A 12,252-nucleotide genomic window follows, 5' to 3' on the forward strand; every position below is an offset into this window, starting at 1 on the left:
ATTAATGCCAAATATAAATTCATCGTTTTATTAATATTCGTATTCAACAGTTATTCAAATCTGAATATGTGAATATGATCGTCCAAAGATCCTCAAAATACACATTCAACACTAAATGATATTATACAAGGGATGACAAATTCAAAACATGGAAAAACAAGTTCGAGAATTCGGACGTAAAACCTGAGGTTCAATTGCTCAAGAGCAGAGTCTGATTAATGTGAAACCAATGAAGTGAACAAAATAGATGAACGGTCATCTCTACATGAATTTGGTGTAGAAAAGCAGAAAACCAACACATTCTAAACATTTAATGTCCACAAACTCTTTTTCTATACCAGATCTGTCACTGTTTTATCTGCAGAAAATTGTGAAATCACAACTTAGTTTAAAGCAAATGACTAGGGTAGAATGAAAAGGAACCGTAGATTAACAAAAGCTACCTGAAAATAATGCCATCCCCTCTTCAAGCTGCGAATTATAATATGACACAAACACACTTGTTCTGTTCCGGTTCATTTATTATTTTCTTTTCTGCACATTACAGAAAGATAAACATGTTACTTCACAGAACCGAATGGCTTGCAGTTTTCAGAGCAAGGAGTATTATCATTAATTATTATGAAAAAGCGCCAGATTATAGTTTTTGGAATTAAACGAATACTAATTGTACCTTTCTCCAAAGGAGGAGGTTGAACAACAACGTGCATAGTCGTTACTCCACCCGGTACATCACAAAGAGCGCTCTGACACTCCCCCAGTGTTTTGTTGTTCTCCAATATTTTCCCCGCACTAATTAACTTGACATCCTTCACTGTCCTTGGACCATTCTCCTTCTCTGCACAAGTTAAAACAACTATAATTGATCAGAAAAATGTTAATATGGTTGGAACGAAATAAAATAACAGAAAGGTCAAGTCATATACAGGAATAATAAAAGAACATAAGAGAGAAATCCAATGCTATTCAATCAGAAAGAAAAGTCTAGACTTCCCCACGACTGCAGTCCAAAACTAATACAAGCAATCTGTTCCTTGTTATCTTATATGACATAATGTGTGTATACCACCATTCCTTTTTCCATTTTCTTTTTGTTCACTAAAAAGTAGGTCACTGCGTTTTCCATTTTCCTCTTGGCTGATTGCAGAACTTTGCTAAAACCACGGTTTTAGCCAAACCACATAACTATAATTTATAATTAAAACTAACCGTAAAACTTACATATGGGGACCACATACATAAGAAATACAAAGCACATAAGAGACAGAATCAAGAGAGTGAGACGGAGTGGGTGAGATGAAAGCAGATCAAACTAATACGAACCATATACAAGCATAAATCTTAAAAATTCAATCTAGATCATCTCAGTTAGGAACATAATTATAAATTGTTTGACAAAACTCCTCAAACGAGCATCACTCAACATAGTTTATATGAAACAAACCAAAACCTTTATAGTATGTTGGTTTAAATGTAGCGTGCTAACCTACTTCGGATGAATACAATTATCATTTATCCATAAAAGAAAATATGAAACAGTAGTAGTCCACCACAATCCTTGACCAATACGAATTTGAGAGCTAATAATCTTTTAACAGGAAGAAGCCCGAACTGGTTTCTATTCATATTTGTGACAGTACACAAGCATTTGTAATCCATTTACTGATCAAAGCATTTAAGCTACTCTGCTATGGAGGATTGAATTTCGGGTCCTAATAATGATTCTATTTTCTTGCATAGTTTCACTCATCTGAAAATCAAACCAGCAAAATGAATAAACCACAAAAACATCAAAAAGCAATTTTCATGAACACGAAACCGAAAACAAATTATCAAGTGAAATAAAGCTGAAAGATTGATAAATACATTTGCATTTCATCAGACACCTGCCTAACTAACTAACCTTTAGGCCATTGAGCAATAACACTTTCCTTCAAAGTTGCAACACTTGTAGCGGCCGAAAAGGTTTTTGGACCGATATCGGAGCCATCGGTCAACCGAAACTTGACCTCCAATTGATCTTGAACACTAGCCATCTCCAGAAACCTTAGAGATCCCAAAATCTAAACCTTACCCAAGATCTTTACTTGGAAGTTATCCTCAGATCTATACAAAAAATCTCAATCTAGAAGACTGCAACGACGCTAAGATTCTTCTGAGGTACTTATTTTCCTATATTTACAACAATCAAATACCCTCCAAGAATTCTCATCTGGAAATTCTGCAGAACTGAAATCAGAAAATGAAGAAAATGAATTAAATACGCAGGCAATCTATTTAAGGAAAAAAATACAGAAAAAGTTCCCAAGCAACACAAATTAGGTAAATCCAAGAACACAAAATCATTAAATAAGCAAAGATCCACCAATATAAAAATAGAACAGAAAATCTCCAAATTAAAGTCTTTAAGTTGATAAAATCTGCTAAGAAATCCAAAAATTGGTCACAAAAAACCATATAAATAGAGAAAAAAAAGAACAAAAGCTTAATGGGTTATCTTACTTTATCCAAAAACTGATATCGGTTGGTTTCTTTTTGATGAAAAAGCCAAGCTTTGAAGAAGAAAAAGGAGAAACTGAATGGGCGGCTTTGATAAAATCAACAATAAGAGAAGAAGAAGAAGAAATCAAAAGAGAAATCAAAGTATACAGAAGAGAGAAGAAGAGGCTGTTTTGGAGTTTTCAAAGTCTTCCAAATCTAAATCTATGGTCAATGCTTCCATCTTTTTTCTTCTTCCAATCTCCTATGCTATGGAAATTTTCACTTTCCCCTTTATCTGTAAAATAAATAATTTAAAATGGTTAACTATATATTTAGTCATTCAACTATTACTTTATTTTCAGTTTGGTCATAAACTATATGACTTTTTAGTGTACCCTTCCGTCCCTTCGTTACATTTTCATTTTGATTATTGATTTTTAAAAATTTTAAATTTCATCATTTTGAACATTTTATGTATTACATTTCTTATAAATGAAAAAAATATTTAAAAATAAGAGATGGAATGCTCAACAACTTCTGCTGTGCAGCGCCTAAAAAACGGTTAAAAAACGGTGTGATCGGTTAAAATTTAGATCGGTTATGTTATATCATTTAACCGGAAATATTATTAAGTACAATAACATATTAGGTAGCGCTTATATAATATAATAGGTAGCGCTTATATAATAAAATAAGCATTTAACCAGAAATATTATCAAGTACAATAACATATTAGGTAGTGTTTATATTATGTAATAGGTAGCGCTTATATTGACCTATTTTATAAGTAAACCCGGTATATTTATACCGGTAACATTGCAAATTTACCTATTACATTATAATTATCGGTTTCGATGTTTTTTGGATCGATACAATTTTAAATGTATTGACACTTTATGCGTGCACCTCGTTAGGTATTCATTCTGGAAACAAGTATCGACACAAACTTAAAGAGTGTCGATACATTATTTAGACCTATTTTTTCATAAAATCGGTATATTGCTATCCGGTACATTGTAAATTTACCTATCACATTGTAATTATCGGTTTCGATTTTTGGGATCGATACTTTTAATAAATGTATCGACACTTTATGCGTGCACCCGTTTGGCATTCATTATGGACAAAATGTATCAATACAAATTTAATAAGTGTCGATACTTTATGATGACATATTTTCTCATAAAACCGGTATATTTATACCGATTACATTGTAAATTTTACATATTACATTATAATTATCGGTTTCGATTTTATTGGGATCGATACTTTTAATAATTGTATCGACACTTTATGCGTACACCTCGTTTGGGCATTCATTATGGACAATAAGTATCGACACAAATTACACAAGTGTCGATACATTATGTTGACTTATTTTCTAATTAACCGGTATATTTATACCGGTTACATTGTTAATTTTACCTATTACATTATAATTATTGGTTTCGATATTTTTTGGGTCGATACTTTTAGAAAATGTATCGACACATATTTAGGTAGTTATTGTACACACCTAAATATGTCACGCGAATTTAATGTTGTACCCACCCTTCAACTACCACTACCAATACCACATCCTATTGAAAGCACGACTGAAACATGTTGAATGAACCTTTACTTACATCTCCATCAACTCCGGGACCACTGAACTTGTACAACAAAATTTTTGCCATGGATCATACTGATGCAGACAATGTTAAGCCAACCGAGGAATGCCATGAAGTACATAATGTTGATGAATCTGACAGATTAGTTGGTCAGCTCTTCTCTTACGTGATCAAGCTTGATACTTTTACAAGGGATTCGCACGGGAACATGAGTTTAGTGCACGTAAGGGAACAACACGGCTTGACGTGGAAAGGAATATGAAGATACAAGAATTTTGTTGTTCCAAATAAGGGTTTCGATTATCAAAAGGCAATACTGTTGATCGCCAACGTGCTCATACGACAGTCACAAGAACATGATGCAAGGCTAGAGTCGTAGTTACAGCAACAAATACAAACGATCACTGGGTTATAAGTAAGTCTTATTAGAAACATAATCATGCATTGTGCACACCTGCTATGACACCATTTATGCGTTCTAATAGAGCTTTAAGTAAGGCTGATATCGATGAGGCAACAACATTGAAAGAGGTCGGTGTTGGCACATCACAAGTAATGAACTATTTAACGCAGCAGGCAGAGGGCTATCATAATGTTGGATTTACACATAAAGACCTCTACAATACATTTCAAATAGGTAAAGCAAAGGAAATCGTCGATGGGGATGTGAATGCGCTTATTGCTTACTTTGATTATAAGAAACATGATGATCCCTGGTTTTTTATGACATACTCGGTAGACGAATCATGGGCATTGCATAATCTTATTTGGTCGGATTCTACATCGAGATCAGATTACACATGCTTCGGTGATGTAATTACGTTCGACACAACGTACAAAGATAATTTGTATGGTCGACAAATTATGCCTATTGTCGGTGTCAATCATCACCATAACACAATTGTGTTTGCCACTGCCATAATCGCTAACGAGACGTCCCAATCTTTCGAGTGGGTGCTACAGAATGTTTTAGAAGCCATGATGAATAAATCGCCTATTTCAATTGTCACCGATGGGGATAGGGCAATGCAGAGGGCTATCAAATCTGTTATCCCTTATGCTAAACATAGATTACGTTCTTGGCATCTTTCTCGCAATGCACAAGCTAACATTGGTGACCCAAAATTTACAGCAGCATTCTCAAAATGCATGGCTTTCTAGTGGACAACCGAGGAATTCAATATTTAATGGCGTTCAGTTGTTTCAGAATTCAACGTCAAAAAGCATCCATGGGTGATTAAGAAGGGAAATATTTTGCACGTATGGGCACAAGCATATCTAACCGGTCATTTCTTTGCCAATATTTGTTCAACACAAAGGTGCGAGTCTATGAATGCTTTACTAGCGATTGCACTGAAACACAAGAAGACATATTTAGATGTTGTTCGTGCAATTAAAGATGGAATTAGTAGGATGCGTATGAACGAGTTGAAAGCGGATTGCTTAAGTTCCCATACGAAGCCCTTCCAGATCACAAAACTGGTCGAACTTGAAAGCCATGCTGCTGAGATTTTTACTCGCGAATCTTTTTGTGCGTTCCATGATGAACTTCAACGGGAGACATTGTACCGAATTGAGAAAGAGATTCAGTCCTTATCAGATAAATGTCAACATTATATTTTGACAAAGTACAAAGAAAAAAATAGGACATTTGAAATTAGTTTTGATTCTCATATGAAAACCCTAATTTGCTCATGCAAAAAAAAAATTAAGACTGTTGGACTTCCGTGTCGCCATCAACTTCACATTTTGAAGCACTTGGATTACACATATTTTCCCGAGACTTTGATTCAAAGTAGGTGGACTAAGGATGCGAAGGCTTCTGCACCCAATTATGTTGACTTGAATATGCCTCCAGAAGTGATGCAAATGGCAAGGTTCGCTGCTCTACGTTCAACGTCAAGTAGGTTATGCTACATTGCATCAAAGACAGACGCGTCTTTCAAAACTGCAAGATATGAGATGAAAAGACTAATAGAATAATTTGAAGAATCGTTTGATTTGAATGATTCAGTCAACCATAGCAGTGTAGTAAACAACGTTTGCGACCCTCAACGAAAATAACGCAAACGAAAAGAAGTACCGAAGAACAAGGTCGAGAAGAAAATTAGGCGATGTGGGTACTGCAACGGTGAGGGACATAACAAACTAACATGTCCTCAAGTCAAGCTCAGTTTGAATACAAGCACACAACCTACATCAACTTATTTTTTCGAAGACAGAATGGAATGGCCATTCAGTCCCGTACGTGATGACAACGATCTCCATATATCGTAAGTATTAACATGACTCCTATTGTGTATAAGAAACATGTACAACAACCTATTGCTAACTTTTTTCATCTCATACATAATTACATTCACATACAAAATTATAAATCGTATGTAACTTATACAAAATTAACCCTGCATTAACAAAATTTCCTCTCTTAGTCTATTTTGATTGTGGCTTACGAGACCGTTTAATATTTCATCCACAACATCACATAAATGACAAATAATCTATAGACTATAGTCTCCCGTAATAATGGTTGGAATCAGTTATGTAACTGGGATTATCCTGGTTAATCATGTTGACTGCATAGCCAATAAAACCTGGGAGTCCAAATGGTAAGCTAGGATATGGTAAGGCAAGCTTCTCCGCAATCATGGCCGGAATCAGTTCTGTAACTGGGATTATCCAAGTTAATCATGTTGACTGCATAGCCAATAAAACCTGTGAGTCCAAATGGTAAGCTAGGAATTGGTAAGTTAAGCTTTTTTTTTGAGGGTTTAGGGTTTAGAACCCTCCAACGTAAGGAGAGCATGGTTGAACATTATGTATAATAGTTGTATTCAGTTGTTGAAGAATTGCTCTTAATTTTATATAAGGATAGTTGTTATGATATACGTTCACGTTTCGGGACCAATTAGTTAGATGCGTGAAGTAGCCTATATCCTCGAGGCAGAGCACAAGAAATATGGCACTTAAAGATTTACCAAGAGCGGTAGCTTTTGCTCTGCATGAAGCCCGAATCTAGAATCAACTTTGCAATTATGCCTATCATGCTGAAGAGAACCTGTTGAAAAATAGGATTTGCACACAACTGCAAGCATTTTAAACGCTAAACCCAACTCCTCACATGGAAAATTATACAACAAAGATGTCAGGATTTTCCATGTGAGTAGTTGGGTTTAGGGTTTAAAATGCTTGCAGTTGTGTGCATATCCTATTATTCAGCAGGTTCTCTTCAGCATGATAGGTATAATTGCAAAGTTGATTTTTGGTTCGGTCTTCATGCAGAGCAAAAGCTACCGCTCTTGGTAAATCTTTAAGTGCCAGATTTCTTGTGCTCTGCCTCGAGGATATAGGCTACTTCACGCATCTAACTAATTGGTCCCGAAATGTGAACGTATATCATAACAACTATCCTTATATAAAATTAAGAACAATTCTTCAACAACTGAATACAACTATTATACGTAATGTTCAATCATGCACTCTTTACGTTTGAGGGCTCTAAACCATAAACCCTCAAAAGAAGCTTGCCTTACTAATTCCTAGCTTACCATTTGGACCCTGCAAGGGGTTTTATTGGCTATGCTGTCAACATGATTATGAGCTTCCTTTATCCTTTCGCATTCAGTAAGACTGTAGAGATTTGAATCAATTAAATTGGATTAAATACTTTAATCCAATTACCATTTCGAGAATCATTACATGAATACATTGATACTTAGTGGTAGCTTTCGATTTTCTTCAATATTGATACGCTAGGGCTCCATTTGAAGGTCATCATCTTCGCGAACAAAGATTGAACTTGCAACCTATAACCATTCACAAACAGCAAACTTTAAAACCTAACCCCTCTTTCTGAAGATTTTCTAAAAAATTAGGGTTTTGACAACATACCTACCGAATACAAGAAGGGAAAAAAATGTCCAATCTGAAAATCAATACCATAATATCAAGAAATTTACATGAATAATTTATTGTAACTATTATGAACGTTGGTATTCGTCAATGAGGAAGAGAAGAGAATTGCCTTTAGGGTTTATCGATTTAGGGTTTATAGCGTTACATATAAATAATGAAGGAAGAAAAAACGCGTTATTTACAAGTATCGACACAAATCTAAAACGTGTCGATATATTATGTTCACCTATTTTCTCATAAAACCGGTACATTTATACCGGTTACATTGTAAATTTACCTATTACATTATAATTATCGGTTTCGATGGTTTTGGGATCGATACTTTTTACAAAATGTATCGACACTTTATGTGTGTAACCCTTTTGGCATTCATTTTGGACAAAAAGTATCGACACAAATCTAAAATGTGTCGATACATTGTGTTCACCTATTTTAACATAAAACCGGTATATTTATACCGGTTACATTGTAAATTTACCTATTACATTATAATTATCGGTTTCGATGTTTTTGGGATCGATACATTTTATAAATGTATCGACACTTTATTCGTTCACCCTTTTGGGCATTCATTTTGGACAAAAAGTATCGACACAACATTAAAAAGTGTCGACACATTATGTAGACATATTCTCACTTAAAACCGGTATATTTATACCGATTATATTACAAAATTACCTATTACATTATATTTATGGGTTTCGATGTTTTAGGGATCGATACTTTTTAAAAATGTATCGACACTTTATGGGTGCACCCTTTTTGGATTTTCCTTGTGGACCAAAAGTATCGACACAAATTCCACAAGTGTCGATACATTATGTATATGTATTTTCTCAAAAAATTGGTTTATTTATACCAGTTACATTGTAAATTTACCTATTACATTATAAATATCGGTTTCGATGTTTCTGGGATTGATACTTTTTATAAATGTATCAACACTCTATGCGTTCACCATTTTGGGCATTCATTCTAGACAAAAATTATCGACACAACATTCAAAAGTGTCGACACATTATGTAGACCTATTCTCACATAAAACCGGTATATTTATACCGTTTATATTACAAAATTACCTATTACATTATAATTATGAGTTTCGATGTTTTGGGATCGATACTTTTTAAACATGTATCTACACTTTATGGGTGCACCTTTTTGGGCATTCCTTCTGGACAAATAGTATCGACACAAATTCCAGAAGTGTCGATATATTATGTAGACCTATTCTCTCTTAAAACTGGTTTAGTTATACCGGTTACATTGTAAATTTACCTATTACAATATATTTATGGATTTCGATGTTTCTGGGATCGATACTTTTTAAAACTGTATCGACAGTTTATGGGAAACTTTAAGTTTGGAAACTTTATGTGTCGATACATGTTTGTAAGTTACCGATGTTTCTAAGTATGAAAACTTTGTTGTGGAGATTATAGAAAACGATTCTTTAATAATGTGTTTCGATACATTTGCATGCAGATGTAAAATACATTAATAACTAGTATTGATATTTCAACAATCCTCAAATGTATATGTATATAGAGAAGCAAATATGGAATAATCAATGATAACATGCATATTATCTAAGTTAATAAGTTTTGAAAAAGGTAAGTTGTTACCTTATAAATGAAATTGCATAATTGATTCATATTGTTCAAGTAACATACGTTATGAACCATCAAGCGAGTAAAAGACAATATTGATTGAGTTCAAAGTTGAGTTGTGAGTTGATGGGGTTGTCACACTTGTCACATGGAAGAGATAGATAGATTGTTTTGTTATGCACAGCCCATCCCATCCGAATGAAGATATGCACACAATATAATCAAACCAAAACATACATACACAAGAAATTTATACATAACAATTTTCAAATAATGTACCCACAACGAAATTAAACCGATGAAAAAGGATTATTTCTAACGAAGTCCGGAACATTAGGCGCCTTCAACAAATTTTCCAAATACTCTCATATGTTACCGCCTTTTTCTAAGGACATATATAAATAATTTCAATTATCAAACTAATGAAGTGCAATTTTACTACTAAATTCGCATAAGCAGGAATAAATTTATGTCATACCTAGAGCATTGTCGCCCGAATGGAAACATCGTCAAAGAAATGTGGACATATGTAATTGTATTTCTATATAAACACATAAATTATTAATCAATCAATGTATGAACACCTGTTTAACTGGAAAAACATATTGCATAAATGTAACTTACCGGATTATAAACCATTTTTTCGGTGAATCATCGACCAACAGTGTATTTAGGTCGTTAAAATAAGTAAACGCGTTCCAAACATCATTGAGATCTTTACAGTAGGTAACATTATCGTATGTTATGCCTGAGATTGTAATCAAGTTTGAATGTTAACATTTAATTGTATATTAATGATTTTGGCTACAGTAATTCAATTGCTCAACAGTTCTAACCTCATCCTGGAAGACCAAATGGCAACAACAAAATTGTCTACACAAAAATGCATAAATTCATATAATCCTCTTCTGAGGACAACATCTACAATATGAAGAAAATGAGATTAAAGTTCTACGCTTATATGTTAAAATAATGGATACAAAAGAACATAATTAAAACCTTTTGACTGTCTTGGGATGTAGGCAAGGACACCATTGACATAAAAAATTATAAGTTTTCTTGCAGGCGGCGTTGCAGACACGATATACTTGTTTGGATCATCATAATCATCATGATCATCATCATCTTCATCTTGATTGACCTCTTGGTTGTCCACATCTGTTAAAAGAAAATAAAATACATTTTAGAACGTGTAAATGTTTAGAAACATAAATAATTAATTACCTAACTCGTTTGATTTCGTTGACGTAATTCGTCACATAACATGGAGACTTCATCGCGCAATGATGAAATATCGGCTCGCATTCCACTCACAAGGGAATCAATATGCTCCCAAAAATTGACCATGTATTTCATCATCGTCTTAATTGTGGCATCCTCTCCAACTAGAGCTTTTGGAGCTTCTTTCATCATTGCGTCTCCAATTGGTTGGTCATCTTCATGGCCAATGGGTTCCATTTCCTCCCTCTCTTGATCTAATCCGACCTCCTTGACACGCTTCCAACTGACTTTTTCAACAAAATCATATCCCGTTTTTTTAATAAATAACATGTCAATCTTGCGGGTTAATCGAATAGGGGCGTCATGCAAAAAATCAACTTCTTTCTTATTCAACAGATGGGTGATGACACATCCATATGGTAGTGAAGTTGAAATTGTTTCTCCCTTTGTGACCATATATACAATTGTATTAAATATCAGTTTAGCAATGTTTGGAGCCCTTTTGGATTTATATTTTGCTATCCACCAATAATCGTTGTCTCGAAGTGTTGAATGTTTTCCCCCAGTACACCGGATATACCAAGTGAGCATTTTGTGAAACACTCTCGGCTCTACATCTAGGTGAATTGGGTTATTTCTAGCAACTCATTGTATTGTAGTATCTAAATTATTTTCATCTAAATCTCCTTTATTCTCGATACCTAGTTTTCGGAGATATATATATATCCTTCCCCATGACATTGGATTAATTCCTATTATATTAGTCTTATTAGGCTTGTGCTGTAAGGAAGCATTGTTTTAGAAGACTCTAACTAGGTTGGGGTAATATTTTCTTTCTACACCAAGGAATTCAAGCCAACCCCAAGATGTAAATGTGGATTTAAAACTAAATGCATATTTATCATCAAACAAGAAACCCAGGTCAATGACACGTTTGGGACGAATCTTCCTTACTTTAAAACTCGTCTGCCATCTTTCTTTCTACGTATCGGATCTAAAGTTTAGAGTTTCGAACGACCTGATTTCCTCAGAAGAAGCGATTGTTTGAGAAGGAGGTTGTGGTTGAGAAGACCTAGGTTGAGAAGAGCTTTGAGAAAGACTGCACTTCTGACGCTGACGTTTTGGAGCCATTTTGGGTGTGGATGCTATTACATTGGAACACAAACACATTCAGGAAAAAAATCCAATTAGGAAATCAATCAAACCCATAAAATATCGAAAAAATTACATGAATATATGATCGTCACTGTTATGATAATGCTAGTATTTTTCGGATAGGAAGAGTTCTCTTCTATTTTTAGGTTTAGGGTTTATCGATTTAGAGTTTGTATCTATTATAATCTATAAATAATGAAGGGGTGAAAACACGCAATATTTAAAATGGTATCGACACAAATTTAACAATTGTAGATACT

At 34.2% G+C, this 12,252-nt stretch overlaps 1 protein-coding gene across 1 annotated transcript; it reads right to left on the reverse strand.

Annotated features, from left to right (window-relative positions):
* Positions 1–166: 166 nt before the first annotated feature.
* LOC120199979 (membrane-anchored ubiquitin-fold protein 1-like) lies at positions 167–2,612 on the reverse strand. Its single transcript, XM_039200932.1, has 5 exons — positions 2,503–2,612; positions 1,904–2,229; positions 674–838; positions 444–534; positions 167–358 (listed from the first exon to the last, which is right to left on the reverse strand). Exons 2-4 carry the CDS (start codon positions 2,034–2,036, stop codon positions 479–481), a joined length of 354 nt encoding a protein of 117 aa, XP_039056863.1. The 5' UTR covers positions 2,037–2,229; positions 2,503–2,612; the 3' UTR covers positions 167–358; positions 444–478.
* Positions 2,613–12,252: the final 9,640 nt, after the last annotated feature.

Source organism: Hibiscus syriacus, unplaced genomic scaffold (assembly GCF_006381635.1).
Source record: "Hibiscus syriacus cultivar Baekdansim isolate YM2019G1 unplaced genomic scaffold, ASM638163v2 tig00005856_pilon, whole genome shotgun sequence".
Lineage (NCBI taxonomy): Eukaryota > Viridiplantae > Streptophyta > Magnoliopsida > Malvales > Malvaceae > Hibiscus > Hibiscus syriacus.

What these genes read in the sequence shown, in the direction of transcription:
- LOC120199979 (XM_039200932.1), bottom strand. Translation starts at nt 2,036, where the DNA reads ATGGCTAGTGTTCAAGATCAATTGGAGGTCAAGTTTCGGTTGACCGAT. An exon ending in TATTGCTCAATGGCCTAAAG is followed by an intron (nt 839 to 1,903) that starts GTTAGTTAGTTA and finishes TAACTTGTGCAG; the next exon opens with AGAAGGAGAATGGTCCAAGG. An exon ending in ACCTCCTCCTTTGGAGAAAG is followed by an intron (nt 535 to 673) that starts GTACAATTAGTA and finishes TGTAATGTGCAG; the next exon opens with AAAAGAAAATAATAAATGAA.